The 15,977-nt window shown below is 47.3% G+C and overlaps 1 protein-coding gene across 5 annotated transcripts in view; it reads right to left on the bottom strand.

Moving 5' to 3' along the window:
- The window catches only part of WDR91 (WD repeat domain 91), a 35,714-nt gene extending 20,295 nt beyond the window's left edge, over positions 1–15,419 (bottom strand). For 2 of the 5 annotated variants that reach the window (XR_004351374.1, XM_032642608.1), the window contains exons 1-7: positions 15,247–15,419; positions 13,706–13,885; positions 12,726–12,933; positions 10,894–10,976; positions 9,774–9,904; positions 8,502–8,667; positions 1,023–1,178 (exon numbers count right to left, since the gene is read on the bottom strand). Coding sequence is in view for 4 of the 5 variants with exons in the window: in XM_032642608.1 (XP_032498499.1) it covers positions 1,023–1,178; positions 8,502–8,667; positions 9,774–9,904; positions 10,894–10,976; positions 12,726–12,933; positions 13,706–13,885; positions 15,247–15,369 (1,047 nt within the window). In the remaining variant the exon portion in view is untranslated. Of the gene's footprint in view, positions 1–1,022; positions 1,179–8,501; positions 8,668–9,773; positions 9,905–10,893; positions 11,000–11,983; positions 12,008–12,725; positions 12,934–13,705; positions 13,886–15,246 lie in introns of those variants that run through there. The other 3 variants (XM_032642609.1, XM_032642610.1, XM_032642611.1) reach the window with 3 other exon arrangements.
- Positions 15,420–15,977: the final 558 nt, after the last annotated feature.

The following is a 15,977-nucleotide window of genomic DNA, read 5'->3' as shown; positions in this document are numbered from 1 at the left end:
AGGGGATGGGGTGGGATGGGATGGGATGGGATGGGGTGGGATGGGATGGGATGGGGTGGGATGGGATGGGATGGGATGGGATGGGATGGGATGGGATGGGATGGGATGGGATGGGATGGAATAGAATGGAATAGAATGGAATAGAATAGAATAAACAGAGAAACAGAGACCTCCGAGCTCAGAGAGGTACCTTACGGGAGTGGCTGAGCTCAGGTGCGCCTCTAATCCTACAGCACAGAAGGATTTGAGATCTGAGCCGTAAGGGTCTACGCTATCGAACCAGAACCAGCACAGGGCTGCTAACGCCAAAAAATGCCTTTAAAACAGGCAAGTAGCCTCAATTAGGAGATAAATGGTCAACAAGGTGACTTAGGCAGTAAATCCCTTTTGCCTTCAATCCAGAGTATTTGACCGAAACAGAAGTAGCTTATACCACCAGGAAGAGCAGACCCCAACCCATATCCACTAGGGAGAGGAGTCCCTGAGCTCGCGCGGCAAGGGCCCTGGGCCGCAGCGCGACGCGGCGTGGACACGTGGCCCTCGGGGCAGCGGCTCCAGCAGGGAGTGCAGGAGAAAGTGATCCTGTGATTGAGCAAGTCTGGGAGATGCTGGGTTAAACCAAGGGAAACAGGTCTCTCTCCCACCGACTCTGAGCGCCCGTGACAATGCTAACACGCACGCTTAACCTAAGGGAAGGACAGAGCACGCAAGGGGTCCAAAACCAATTATTCACAGAGCGCATCTTCCGGGAACATTTTCAGAGGCCAGCATCTTAAGGCCCCTGTTTAGGGAAACACTCCATCGGGAAGAGGGATCCCTGGAGAGCCCGGTGGTTTTGGAACAAAACCACCAAAGTGCAAGCAATTAAACCCAGTTAGGCAAAACCACACTCTACACAGCAGAAGAAATCAAGAGAGGTAAGAGCAGGCCCTACGAGGCCCCCCCCATTTTCCATGGCCCTCCACCATGTGGCCGCGTGGTGTCCCTGCAGGCGGTCGTGAGACGCCAAGGCCAAGCCATACCTGCAGAGTCATGGAGAAGAGCTCCTTCCGTTCCTTGCCATGGTCCTGCAGGCGCCGCTGGCGGTGCTGTGACCAGCTGGACTCCCCAGTGGCCAGCCCGCTGAAGAGGCTCTTCCCGTCCTTGGGCGCACATGCTGGCTCCCTACCCTTGGTGCTCTGGAGGACGAGACACCAGGCTGTGAAAAGTCTCTTCCTACCTGGGCCCAGGCCATGACACCTGGGCCAGGAGGGGAGCAGGGGCCAAGGAGTGGACTCTCCCCTTACTCCTGGGCAAGGTTCCTCCCTGGCCATGCTGAGAAGTAGTTAAAATGTTACTATGTCAGCCCATGAGCAAAGTCAAGGGCAAAACATAAGCAGGCTGGACCTCCTCCTTTGTGTTCCCCACTCCCGCATCCTGAGAGGACAGGTCCCCAGCACTTCTCCACCTGCCACACCTATCACCTGGAATACATATATATCTCCTTGATCTAACTGGAACTGTTAACTTTATTTAGCTTAGCACTTACTAAGTGACAATTATGAGGCAGATCAGGCCCTACGCTGGGTGTTACAAAGATTTACAAGCAATTATATGTTTGGGCAATACAGCAAAAAAAATTATGCAAAATAAAATCACCCCTCTGGAGGGAAAAAGGAACACAGTACCCTCTTGTTTTGGGCCAAGTGCATGACTAAACCAGCCAATGTTAACAAATATTGAGGTATTTGGAAATGACTACTAGGCAACCAGAAAGTCTTAATAGAAATTGTTGGAAACTCAAGGCCTTTTGAGCAAGATAAATTGGACAAGAGAGAAATTGGCATCTTCTGGCTCCTTTTCATAGCAAGAGAGAGAAAGTCAACCAAGGTTACAGCAAATGAACTCAGTAATTCCCACTCCTATAGAGACTGAAGATTCCTAATCTAGAGCTTTATAAAAAGGAGCTGCCACCTCATCGCCTTTCCAAATTATCTGGCTGGTTTCTTTTATTCCACCCTTATTGCCACAAATTGTGATGGTCACACTCCTACCCCCCCAACACACACCTTTTTTTTTTTTTTTTTTTTTTACACTCTTAGCAAAGGGATAGGATGCAAACAGCCGCTCTGGTTTGAGACCAACCTCCTCACAAATCATTTGTACACAAGTCCTAAGTAAAGAGAATAAACTCAACCAAAGTCTATTTGTGGGCTTCTAGTTCTTCTACTGGTTATTTTTTATGTTAACACTAAACAACTTAAAATGATTAACGTATGTTCCTTGGGACCCCGGAGTCATGTGAACAGTTAAGAAAGGAAATTTTAAAGGCTATTAGTTTACCTGGAGCCTAACTGTGGCCGACCTACACAGGATTGGTTATTTTTGGTTTTCTGACTGAGGCGACCTCCATTGGTATCTACTTGTGCTTGTAACATGTTTTCTCTAGAGAGAGTATTTGATTCTCTGAATTCGGACTTATTTTGGGAAAAGTAAAGATCTTAGTTAAGATTTTTTTTAAAAAACCTAAGAAGAAAACCAACAACAATAATAACACCAAGACATACTACTCATTGAGCATTTATCATACGCAAGGTGCCATGCTAGGAACCTTACAAACATTCCCTTAAAGATGAGGCATTATTTTAACAGGGGGAGCCGATGTTTAGAGAGGTTAAGTTACTCGTTTAACACAGGGAGAACTTGACAGAACCGGAATTTACATCCAGATCTGACAGTGGCCCCAAACTCTGAGAAACCTGAAGAAAGAAAAACCATGATGGGAGCACATGGAAGAAAGTGACACTGAAGAGAAAAGATAAGAAGAAATGTCATAATCCTGGAGCAAAATAACAACCAAGATAAGGTCCTTCTCTCAGTGCTTCCAGCCATTCTTGAGAAGTATCCCGTGGTCCACAGAACACTGAATAGGTCCCACAGTTTTAGAAAGTGGAAGATGACTCCTGTTACCTTCCCAAAAGTAAGAGGTGGTCCTGAGGTAACCATGGTCCCTCACACAGTCCCGGGGTGGGTAGTGGAGTCGGGGGTGGTTGACTCCCTAGGAGGAGATCCAAGGATGCCAACCTTCATTACACAAATCTATTAATTCCTCCCTATATCTACTGATCCAGAGGGCAAACTGCTCAGACTAAAGAATTCCACGGGGGAGGCTATACTTATATCAGACAAAATAGACTTTAAGCCAAAGACTGTAATAAGAGACAAAGAAGGCCATTATATAATGATAAAGGGGTCACTCCAACAAAAGGATATAACATTTGTCAGGCTTCCTTGGTGGCGCAGTGGTTGAGGGCCCGCCTGCCGATGCAGCGGACACGGGTTCATGCCCCGGTCCGGGAAGATCCCACGTGCCGCGGAGAGGCTGGGCCTGTGAGCCACGGCCGCTGAGCCTGCACGTCCGGAGCCTGTGCTCCACAACGGGAAAGGCCACAACAGTGAGAGGCCCGTGTACCGCAAAAAAAAAAAAAAAAAAAGGATATAACATCTGTAAATATTTATGTACCTGACATCAGAGCACCTCAATATATAAAGCAAATATTAACTGACCTGAAGGGAGGAATAGGCAGTAGAAAATAATAGTAGAGAACTTCAATACCCTACTTTCACCAGTGGATAGATCACTCAGACAGAAAATCACTAGGGACACACTGCACTTTAGACCAGATGGACTTAATAGACATTTACAGAACATTCCATCCTCAAGCACACATGGAACATTCTCCAGGATAGATTATATGTTAGGCCACAAAACAAGTCTTAATAAATTTAAGGAGACTGAAATCATAGCAAGCATCAAAATGGATGAATCTAGAAATCAATTACATGAAGAAAACTAAAAAATTCTTAAATATGTGGAGACTGAACAACATGCTCCTGAACCACCAATTGGTCAAAGAAGAAATCAAAAGAGAAATCAAAAAATATCTTGAGACAAGTAAGAATGGAAACACAATATACCAAAACTTTTGCAAAAGCACTTCTAAAAGGGAAGTTTGTAATAACGCCTACATTAAGAAGAAAGACCTCAAGTAAACAACCTAACTTTACACCTCAAGGAACTAGGAAAAGAAGAATACATGAAGCCCAAAGTTAGTAGAAGGAAGGAAATAACAATGATCAGAGTGCAAAACAATGAAATAGACTAAAAAGTCAATAGAAATGATCAGTAAAACTGAGGGCTGGTTTTCTGAAAGTTAAACAAAATAGACAAAACTTTAGCTTGATTTACCAAGAAAAAAAGAGGACTCAAATAAAATTAGAAATGAAGAATTCCAAAACACGTCTCCAAAAGCTCTAACATTTTGATAGACAAGACAAAAGAAGAACTGACAGCAGAGGCCATGTTTTCTGGACTTCAAAGGTGGCTATGGGAACTCCACAGTTAGCTATAAAAATGGTGCTGAGAGGAGGAGGAGTTTCCAGGGTTGACGGCTGTTTTCCGAAATAGTGGGATCCTGGCAAGCAAGGAAGTCTTGAACAGCCTGGCACAACTATGATTCAGGTTTGACAGATTTATCAGCCTGACCAAGAGATCTTTAAACTGGATATATGAGAAGGAAAAGAACCCATTTAATATTGCATGCATTCCCAAAGAAAGTACACAGACCACAGGGGTATCCCACCTTGGAACCAAAGGCTGGGAAGGCTGCAGAGCAGGCACAGGCACTTGGTGGCACACCTGTCTTTCCTTACTCACCTGCTACACCTGATAAGTGGTGTTTTTTCCTCTTCCAGCACGTGGTTTTAAGGGTGCTCAATTCAATTGGCCCAAACTGATGGAACAGAGAGGCTTAGGATAGACTTCAAATTTCTCTAGCTGACACAAAAGCCACTTGTAACCCTTCCCCAGCAAATACATTACAACATTAAGAAGAACAAAAGCAATGCTTCCCTGTCAAGTCAAGATGGCAAGGAAGTTGTCCAGTTTATCATTAGGTTGGGGGCTGGACAGTACTCCGAAATGAAAATTCACAAAATAAAGACACCCAGAAGACAGGCCCTAGTAACACAGAGATTACAAAATGAAAGACGGGGAAGAGGGCTCCCTTTTCCCCATCCTGCTAAGATCCATGGAAACAGCCCCAAGGGCAGCATTCTTACTGCTGATGTCACGGGAGCTATGAGGTAGTTTGATACTAATAAGAGTTACAAACACAGAAGTCTGTGGTGGCTTTGCTTTCTTTGCATTACAGCCAATTAGAGGTTATCTCTGTAATAACCACAATTCCCCCTCACAGTCCCAAACGGACTGAGTAGTTATGGAAGGAGTGGAATTATAACTGGAGGGGAGGATGGGGTAAAACTGCAGTGGGGGAGCCTGCTGAGGAGATGCCCACAGGGGCTTCTGTCACAGAGATCCCAGAAGAGCTTAGGAATTGTGGTTTTACAGTTACTTCCATGTGTTTCTAAAATTTTGCCTCCGGATTCATAGTGAGAGCACAGAGAGTGTATCGCCATAACTCTACATCTATAATTTTATGAACTTTTCAGTGATAACAACAACAGTTACAATGACTGATCACAAGTGGGTAAAATGCTGATGTGATTGAAACTTACAATGCTATGTATAAATAATATTTAAAATAGGAAAGCCTCTCATTTTATGTATTGCTAATGTTTTTTATAAATTTTTTTTTAATTTTTTTTTTTTTTTTTTTTTTGCAGTATGTGGGCGTCTCACTGTTGTAGCCTCTTCCATTGCGGAGCACAGGCTCTGGATGCACAGGCTCAGCGGCCATGGCTCACGGGCCCAGCCACTCCACGGCATGTGGGATCTTCCCGGACCGGGGCACGAACCCATGTCCCCTGCATCAGCAGGCGGACTCTCAACCACTGCGCCACCAGGGAAGCCCAAATTTATTTTTTATTTATTTATTTTTGGCTGTGTTGGGTCTTCGTTGCTGCGCGCGGGCTTTCTTTAGTTGCGGTGGGCAGGGGCTACTCTTTGTCGCAGTGCATGTGCTTCTCATTGCAGTGGCTTCTCTCGTTGCGGAGTGCAGGCTTCAGCAGTTGTGGCACGCAGGCTCAGTAGATGTGGCTCGAGAGCTCTAGAGCGCAGGCTCAGTAGTTGTGGTGTACAGGTGTAGCTGCTCCGTGGCATGTGGGATCTTCCCGGACCAGGGCTCGAACCCGTGTCCCCTGCATTGGCAGGCGGATTCTCAACCACTGCGCCACCAGAGAAGCCCCTGTATTGCTAATTTAGTAACACAACTCATGTTGTTTTGCTTATTAAGAGTAAAAAAGAAACAAGGCGCTCTGGCATGGCAGTAGTGAGGAAAAGACTACGAGCTTAATATGCACTAACGAAGCCATGTGGCTGATTAAAAAACCAATGTCCTTTTCTATTGCATTAAAAGCAGTATAGCATTAAAATCACAGGAAGTGATCATACAGCTAACTGCATTTGGTATTGGTAAGAGAGCATCTTGAATTGTAAACTCAAATTTGGCCATCGATTGTAGAGAGGAATTTAAAACTTAGAATGTCCCCCCTAGAAGAAGAGAATCAGAATGGTGAGGGGTCTAGAAATCATGCCACATGGGTAAACAGTTGGGCAGAAAGGAAGGAATGAACATAGTACTTAGCCTGGAAAGGACAGGAAGGGTTGTCCTAACCAGAAGCCTTATTCTCATAGCTCGAAGGCAAAGCTAAGATCAGTGAGTAAAAATCACAGAGGTTTCAACTAACAACTTTCAAACAGGCAAACGTCCCACATGTACAAGCAGTGATCTCCCCAGCACAGGAGGCAATCAGTCACAGGACGTGCCCTCTCTCAATAGGAGGGTGGGGCAGGTGACCTTTAAGCTTTCTCCAACTCTAAAATTCTGTGATTTTTCTTGAACCTCAAATATACTAGTTATCTTTAGAACTGAAACATCACTGCTGAGTCAAATATATCAGTAAAAAAACAAGTGACCCAACCACTGGATTTTTCAGATTGCAGACATTTATCAACTCCAGTCAGGAAATGGAAAGAAGGCTGCCTCTGCTCTGTTAACATGCCACACGGTGATCCAAGCTTTGTTTGAATATATTTCAGAGGTAAAGGAAGGCATGTTTTCTGCAAATTACACATTCTTACCTTTGTCTCCTGAACAAGAGCCATACAAAAAATTTCCAATCCCATTTCACCCTCACCATAGGACACCTTAGCACCTGAACACGTAAACATAAGGCCACAGGCTTAAGCCCAAAGACCCCGTCTCCGTATTTTCTTTTAAGTTAATGAAATTGAATTTCATCATTTCATGCACATTTTAAGGGACGTAGCATTCCATACGTCATCTATTACACTTATAAAAGCTTGCACAGTGAAAGAGATTTGCAAAGCAAACCGTAAAACTTACTCAACCATATTCTACAAAACTGCAGTTCTAATTTTAAGGTTTGAACTTCAAAAAAACAGTCGTAGAATAACCATGACTGATTTTTGATGCCCCAGACCCCCTGGATGCTAAGGTTGCAGTCATTTTGCATTGCTGCCACTTCAGGTCTCAGAACTGACTTAGGTACCCAGGAGGCCAATACCATTCCCAGCTACAACAACTACAACTAAAATGTATCACGTGCTTATAACCTGCCAGGCACTGCATATACCAAGGGCTCTCGTATCAGCTCAAATAACTCTACCCCTAGGGAGTGAATGCTGTTCTCATCATCCCAAGTGAAGTGGGATGAGTTTAAGCAATCTGAGCAAGGATGATAAGCAAGGTACAGTTGCCTGACTCCAAAGCCCATGCTCTTTCTTCCCTGGTGTCCTGCTCAATGTCTGCACTTCAACAACAGTACTAAACCCAAGTGCTGTGCTAAAAGCCCCGACGTCCCAATGGCAGCCTTGGGGCGGACCCCTTTCTCCCCAAGCGGCCCCACGCTGCTGCATCACTTGCACCTGTCCTCAAGCCAAGGGTGGCAGGAGAGGAAGGCAGAGATGATGACAACTTACTGTATCTGCGACTAATAAAAATATATTAAAAGGGAAACGGTCCCTACCAGAGCAATAAGGCATAACTATGGGTCTGTTGAAGTTTCACTCTGGCCAGCACTTCTGAAAGCAATGAATTCTGACCATCTCTGCTCGGAAAACTCCTCAATTTTGGACATATGCTGGCATAGAAGAAATTCTCTTGCAAGCTTCTATAAAAGTGAAAAATAGCAAAACTGCTTTGCAGAATCAGGAAATAACAACTTGTAAAAGAAATACTACACTGGATTTAGAAGTAACTTTAATTCAGTTTTTATCGACATGCTACTTTATATCACCAAAAATCTAAAAGTCCAGAATTGCTTGAATTCACACTTGAGTCAACAAATCGCAGTCATAAGCGCTCATGAGTTAGAGGACATTTACGAGAAACGGGAAGGGGCCCTTCAGAGCATACTTCCTCTTGTCACCATCCACCCTCCACCTGCAGGTCCTAAGGGAGGGTGGACAAGTCTCCACCTGCCGAGTGGGATGTCGGAGGCCTCCTGGCGAGAGTTAGAAAGGCAGGACTTGCACTAACCTGGCTGCCAAAGGACTCCTTCTTGGCCGAGCTCTGAGCCTGAGGGGGGGCCTGGGCAGGCAACAACCTTGAGGGGCTCTTCTTACTCTGAGGCAGCAGCGAGGACAGGAAGCCCACACGAGGCGACTGGGAGAGGGAAGCGTTCCTCTGACTGCACACCATGGCTCTGGACAAGCAGACACAGCACAAGGTCGTAGCGCTGGAGGGGGAACCTGGGAGAACCCAGAGCACAGACCTCCCAGGCTATGGACGCTGCCAGTGACCAGGGCCTTGGCCAGGTTCGCACGCCTGGGCCTTAAGGCGGCGTGAGGCTTGGTGCTGTTCTCGTACGAAGGGAGCCAGCAGCCTAACTGGCACAATGGTGAAGGCTGCGGCTCTTCTTTGAGGGCCGTGGTAAAGCTCAGAGCAGCGCTGTCTAATAGCCACTGGTCACGTGTGGCACTGAGCACCTGAAATGTCTTTAGTCCAAATGGAGATTGTGCTGGAGGCGTAAAATCCACACTGGGATTCAAGACTGAGCATGAAAAAGAGTGTTAAATATCTCATGAATACTTTGTTTATGAATATGATATTTTGGGAAAGTTGGGCTAAATAAAATATATCATTAAAATATACCATTAAAATTAGCTTGTTTTTCCTTTTTTTAACATAGCCACTAAAAATTTTTCAGTTAGATTTTTGGCTTGCACTTTATTTCCAGCGGAGGGCGCTAGCTCAGGAACTAGAGCAGTTTCATCTGCTGCAGTACTTGGCCACATGCAGGTTTGGAATCTGACTGCCTGGGTTTGCATCCTGACCCACCAGTCGCTAATTCTGTGACCCGTGGTGCCTACGTCTCTTCAACTGCTATTATTCTCATTGCCTGGGTGTTCGGCTGTAACTAGCTGTTTTTTTAAGGTTGCTCAAACACCTCTCTTCCAACCTGCCTACCTTTCCAAACCCTGAGACAAGAGCATGCTTCTACGGAGAAATGTAGCCAACCTGTGGCTGGCAATCGTGTCATCCAAGAGGCGCTCCTTTCAGGGCACAGAAACTTCCCAGGGCTTCACGAAAGCGGCTGTGATTATTAACCCAGGCTGCACACGTCTGGATGTGCAGGCCCCTGGAAGAGGCTGGGAGGTAGGGGACAACTAGAGGACCAGGGGACCTTACTCAGAAAGCTCAGACAAGAACAGTGAGCACCGGGGAGGCTCCTGGCAGTTCCACATCATGGCCGGAAGGAGGGGAGAGCACAGGGGACAGAGGCGCGGAGTGGGCGCAGCACACACTCACAGTTCCGAGTCCCCCAGGCGGTCCATGTTGGAGACATAAGAAGGCAGTCTGTGCTGGACTAAGGCCTCTTCCTCTTCTGGCTGTTGCTCCTCTTTCTTCAGTCGGTGGATTTCAGCTTGCAGTGCAAACAGCTGCGTAGAGGTGGGACGAGTAAGATGGGGATCTCACCCAGCCTTCCCTCCCCTGAGGAAGATTAGCCTCACGTCACATCCGAAACCCAACCACACTGGCTCAAAGGCCGCTCGCCCTCAACCCTGGAGTGCCTCTCTCACTCTCTGCAGACTGGAAAAATGGGTGAGGCTGCGGGTACTTGACTACAGGGAGGTGAGAAAACTAAAAACCGTTAGATATACAAAACCCACTTTTTTTTTTTTTCTTTTTATCATTTGACTCGTTTCTTCCTGAATTCAGTGAGAAAAACAGTTCCACCCGATCCTGCTTTGCTCTTTGGAATCTACAAAATCAGACTTTGGAACTCAAATGGAAAAAAGAAATTTTAAATGAAGGTCAGCATTTTTGACCTTTTGCCTGAAAGAAAATTATACACACACACCCAAACCCAAGAATCTTAAACCCCCAAACCTAAACAGCTTGTAACCTTCCTTCTTCTAAAAAATCCTCCCTTTTCTGAAGATGTGTCAATCTCAAGGTTAGAGAAATGCTCCTCAGGCAAAATGTAAAGGCAAATGTGGGTCCCCTGGAGCTATCATTTTACCAAACTAGAGAAACCTAGTTTAGCTTAGCTGAGAACAATTAAATCATTTCTGGTTTGTAAACAATACAGATGTGGGGACAGGTGGAAAAGGACTAGGGGTGGGAAGCAGACGTATGAAAGCAGGTTAGATGTAAGGTGACATCAATGCATAGTCTTTTTCCTCTTAAAAGTTCACTCCTGTTACTGTGTTGTTCGCACTACGTGACTTACAACATGAACCTCACCTCTGGTTTTCCAAGACTTGTCACATGGCCCCCAAATCCCCAACACTGCCTTTCTGGTGACTCACTTTCATCTGAGATCAGTGCTTTCCTCTACTGAAATCAGCCCTCCATGGCTACGACCTAATTTTACACATGAAAAGCAGAAGTACTTCCCAAGGAGCAAGCATTGTTCGCAACAAACCTTCTGGCGCAGAACTTCATTTTCTTCCTGAACCTGGTTGGTCCGCTGGCACTCTGCATCGAAGTTCAGGATCACGGGAACCGGTGCACCAAGTTAAAGAATAAACCTGCCTCTTAATCAACTTGACTGTGGTGATTATGTCACTATGTGTACGTACCCCGAACCATCAAGTTTTATACCTTAAATATATACAATTCTTAATTGTCAATTATCCTCCAACAAAGCTGGGAAAAATAGCCGATTAAAATAATTCAAATCAAAAAATAAAATTCAAATCAAAAAATATATTCTATCACAAACTCTGCAATAAGATAAAACAATTCAATACAAAAAAAAAAAGAAAGAATAAGCCTGCCTGCAAAACAATTAAAAGCCCTTCCCAAACTCTTGACACCACACCAACACCCTTGAACGTGACACAGAGTAAAAACTCAGTGCTGTGGACTCTTCACAGCTTCATGAATAGTCTCTCCCTTGACACCGGGCCTGGCCTGACTTCCTTCAGAGAGACTCACGGACACATGACAACCCGCCTGGCTAGCCCACAGAGAGGACATAAATCCAAACCTGACGCTTTCTCCCAAATGCCAGCAGTAGAGGGCTAGTATCCTGCGGGCTTCACAGCCAGCCTAAGCTTTAGTGACACGGAGCAAAAAGCCAGCCCAGCAGCCAGTGGCTCTGCGGGCACACTGCCCGCTGCTCCACCAGCTGGGCAGAAGGGCTGGCCACTCGCCTTTCCCCTCCGCAGGTTGAGCCTCTCTGGCAGAGGTTCAGACTGAGAAGCAAGCTTTCTGCAGACTGCCACCCTGTGAGCACCCACATTCTAGGTCACGGTGTCAGTCTTGCCTGACCACCTCAAACAGCTTCAGTCCAGAGGAGCACAGAGCAGGCAGGGCCTCAGTACCGGGGAAGCAAACTTCCCTAGAGGGCCCACGGGGTCAAGCCGTAACCACCTCTGGGCTGGGCGCCCCGTTAGTTTTGTCTGAAAGCCCTGGGGATGAAGGGCAGCAGCAGGGGGAGAGAAAAGGCCAACCTGGCAAGGGCGTAATTCACACTCACCACAGCACAAAAGGAAACACTCCCTTCCTACCTCCACCAGAAGACATTCCTCCCAGAGCCAAAAGGAGATGGTGGATGGGCCTCCCCACGTCCAGTTTATCAGTGACTCACCAGACAGCCCCATTCAAACCAGACTCCCTTCTCCTCCCGTGGAATTCCTGCTAGAGAGCAAGAGTGAGCGAGGAGGATGTCCTGGGCTTTCCATGACAAAATGGTAAATACGGTCGGCTGCAAATTATTCACATCCTCTCTCTCTTAAATATCCACCGATATTCTTAAAGCTGCTCTGTCCTCTGACGAGTCAAGGGATCCTAAGGTCATTATAAAGACAGTGACCCAGGCACTAACACAGGGAGGAAGTTCCAGCCCTAGAAGTGTTCTCACCTGCTACCTAATCCCAGCAAAGGCAAGTGAATCCTGAGGGACACAGGGCATGCACAAAGGGTGCTCTCAGGGTTGGCCGGTTTCGCTGCAAAGCAGCTCTGCACTGACCCCTGCCTTTGCTGAGAGAGGCCCTATTTGAGGGCTCCTATCCCCCCACTGCTAGTACAGTCCCCACCCACACATGTCCACCATCCCACAGCAGAGCTGCTAAACAACCGTAATAATGATTACAATTCCCGACCTACGATCTCCGGCCTACTGATCAAAATAACCACAACCTGTCCAGCCCCCTCACGTGACACATGACAGGGATCCTTGGGCATTTTGTAGAAGAAACGATTGCATTAAGAGCAGCCTGGGCCCCCAGCCCCGGGCAGCTGAGAGGATATGCATGCACTGAAACAGGACGCTCAGGAAGTTGTGCAGGGACACGATGAAGGTGTCGGCCCACTGGCGAGAAAAGTAGGTAGCAAAGATGGGGTTGGTGTCTGGGGATGGCAGGAAGGGCAGGACAAACCAATCCTTCCACTCGGCCTGGTTCTGGAGCTCCGTGGCCTGCTTTGCAAAGAACTCCTGAGCCTTGTCACTTCTGTTTGTCTGCCAAGACACAGAGGAGGTAGCAAGGAAGGGGAAGAGACAGAAGTCCACCACCGCACAGCAGACAGCCTCTGAATATTGGCCTGCTGGGTAAGTGGCCAAACATGATCTATAAACTCTATAAAATCAAAAGAATCATCACACTCAAGTTCCTCATAACTTCAAAGAAGCTGGTTTAAACTAAAGTCCTGAGGGACCTCCCTGGCCGTCCAGTGGATAAGATTTCGCCTTCCAATGCAGGGGGTGCGGGTTCCATCCCTGGTCAGGGAGCAAAGATCCCACATGCCTTGGGGCCAAAAAACCAAAACATAAAACAGAAGCAATATTGTAACAAACTCAATAAAGACTTTAAAAATGGTCCACATCAAAAAAATCTTCAAAAAATTAATGAGTAAAATAAAATAAAGTCCTGATGATAAATACCATCCTAAAAATTAATTCCTAGTTGATTTTCAAATAATCTAAGTGATTTACTCCCCCAGGTCAGCCATAATCTTTATTACTCAAACTTTAACCCAGCTACCTATATTCTTCAAAACTCCACCCAGGCTTACGTGCTTAAAACAAGAGGGGAAATAGGAATGAGGAAGACAAGTCCAATCATCTACAGATGAGGAGAAAAAAAGTAGGAAAACAGTCAAAAATAATTTGCACTGTGATTGTTTCACCCTCTCCCAGGAGTAACAGAGAGAGCTGTCCCTAGGCGTTAAAAGAAAATCTATCTCTGGATCAAAGAACTCTCTCCACCAAGAAATCCCTAAACCAAAAGCACCTGGATTGTGTAGACGAGATAAAAGCGGAACAGGCTGGTTTTCAGCTTGTTGATGGTGGGTCTATACATATCCTCCAAACGGCTGAAGAGCCGACGTTCCAGGTAGTTCCAATAATCCCGAAGGGCAGCCAAGTCATACACCTGCATTAACTGCTGCAGCTGGTCCACAATCTTGTCCACCTGATGAGAGAAAGATGAGATGGAGAAGGCATTGAAGGACAGAAGGGAATTCTCTCCTCGTTCCACAGAGTTAATACAGCTTTTTCCTCTTGCTGTGGCTTCTGGATGTTAAATTTTTTTTTTCTTTAAGTTATCAATCTATAAAACTTTCAAAACTCAGTAACGTAATAGCTTTTAGGTTTTTTCCTGATGTAGGTATGTGTTTTGACCCTCTACCAAGCATGGAAATTGCAGGTGTAAAAGCACCCTGGCCCAGGAAGGAGGAGATCTGGGTCCAGGGCCTGGATCTGCCTCTGACTTACTCAGCCACCTTGGCAATGTCACTTCAACTCTCTGGTCTCAGTTCCTAAGCAAAAAAGACAGAGTGAGACAATCTCCATGCCCCTCCTCCTAACTCCTCCATTCCAGGATTCCAAGGCTCGTGGTGAGATGTACTGTCTCCTTCAAGTCCTCAAAGTACTACCCAAGTCCTGGCAGTTGCTCAGAGCGTCAGCCAAAGGAGTCACCTCCTTGTGAGGAGCAATCATACCAGAGTACACAAGAAGGAAAGGCTTTTGAATATTGATACCATTCCAACACACCCATTTTACAGATCAGGAACACTGAGGCTCGGACAGCTGAAATGATTTGGTTTTGCCACCACCAAGTAGCCACTAACTTCGGCAAGACAAGAACCCAGGTCTCCTAACTCCCCTCCAGTGTTCTTGCTGCTAGCTCACTGCCTCTCTCAATTCACCTGCCAACACCAACTGAAGCCAGCAAATACACACACAAATCACACACATATAAATTCCAAGAACTTCTCAACAGAAAATCATGTCTGAGCAGGGAAAGTATGTTTTCAAATGCACAAGGTCTTCCTCAATCGTGAAGCAAAACTGCCAATGAGTCACTGATAAAGCCGTTTCAAACAGATACTTGAACCCAGCTAACATGTTGGGCTGCTGACCCCTTTGTTCCCAATGCCACTGGAAGCCAACTTCAGAATACTTCTGCTGCCAAAACCCCAAACATCTACCCCACGGTTAGCTCCTAAAACCTCATCGCCATCCTGACCAATGACTGGCCAGCACCTGCTGAGAGGCTGGGGGTGGAGAAGGGAGCCCCGGACCAGGAGTCTGGGCACCTGGGCTCCAGCCTCGGCGATGCTCCTAACTCGCTGGGTAACTTCAGGCAAGTCACGTCCTCTCTCAGGGCCTCAGTTCCGCATCTGTCAAGCGACTGTCGCACGCGCTGATGTCGACGGCCCCCCTGGCGCGGTGACAGCGCCGCTCCCGCCCCGGAAGGCAGTGCTGGGGGAGAGCCAGCTCCGGGCTCCCCCGGGGCCGCCTCTGCCCGCGCCGCGCCCGCCGGCCCCTCACCCGGAACCCCTTCTCCTTGTCCGCCTTGATCTCGGCGTCCAGCTGCCGCAGCGTGTGCGTGAAGCCGCGGAAGAGCAGGTACTCGCGGACCAGCTCGTCTGTGCGCTCCACTGCCTCCGCCATCTCTGCGCCAGCGCCGTGAGGGACCGCGGCGGCCCAGGGAGGGAGGGGCGGGGCCTAGGCCGCGCGGGGCGGGGCCGGGCGCGGTCGCCGATCACGTCACGCCGCGGCCGGCCTACCAGTCCGCACGCACCGCTCGCCGCGCGTCTGTGGACCCGCCCCGGCCCCGCCCCGCGACACCATCACCCAGCTCCAAGAGCGAATGAAAGAAGCACTGCCCGCCGGGGTTTTCTGGCAGCGCTGGCAGCGGCTTTGTCATCTGAGTTATTGAAAGTGGCGGCTGCCGTCCAAGTCAAGTAGGGCTGGACCTTGGAGATTATCCCAGATCGTCACGAGGCGGGCGAGGGGCTGAGGTGACCTGCTCGTTGGCATTACCTCGCGGAATCCTCTGTGATCTGCCTGCCCTCGTTTTACAAATGGGGGAAACTGTAGTCCTAAGAGGCAAAGTGACTTGTGTGAAGTCACACAACCAGGTGTTGTGTTATCAAAGAGCTCTACGTCCCCAAAAAGCCTGCTTTCATTAATAAGATTTATTAACACAGCACGATAACCAAGGCACACTGTTCTGAGAAAAAAAGGCAAGTTTCAGAACAATATGTATAATATGGTCC

The sequence above is a fragment of the Phocoena sinus genome, chromosome 9 (assembly GCF_008692025.1).
Source record: "Phocoena sinus isolate mPhoSin1 chromosome 9, mPhoSin1.pri, whole genome shotgun sequence".
Taxonomy (NCBI): domain Eukaryota; kingdom Metazoa; phylum Chordata; class Mammalia; order Artiodactyla; family Phocoenidae; genus Phocoena; species Phocoena sinus.
The sequence above is the reverse complement of the archived record's forward strand: the minus strand, read 5'-3'. Positions and strand labels throughout refer to the sequence as shown.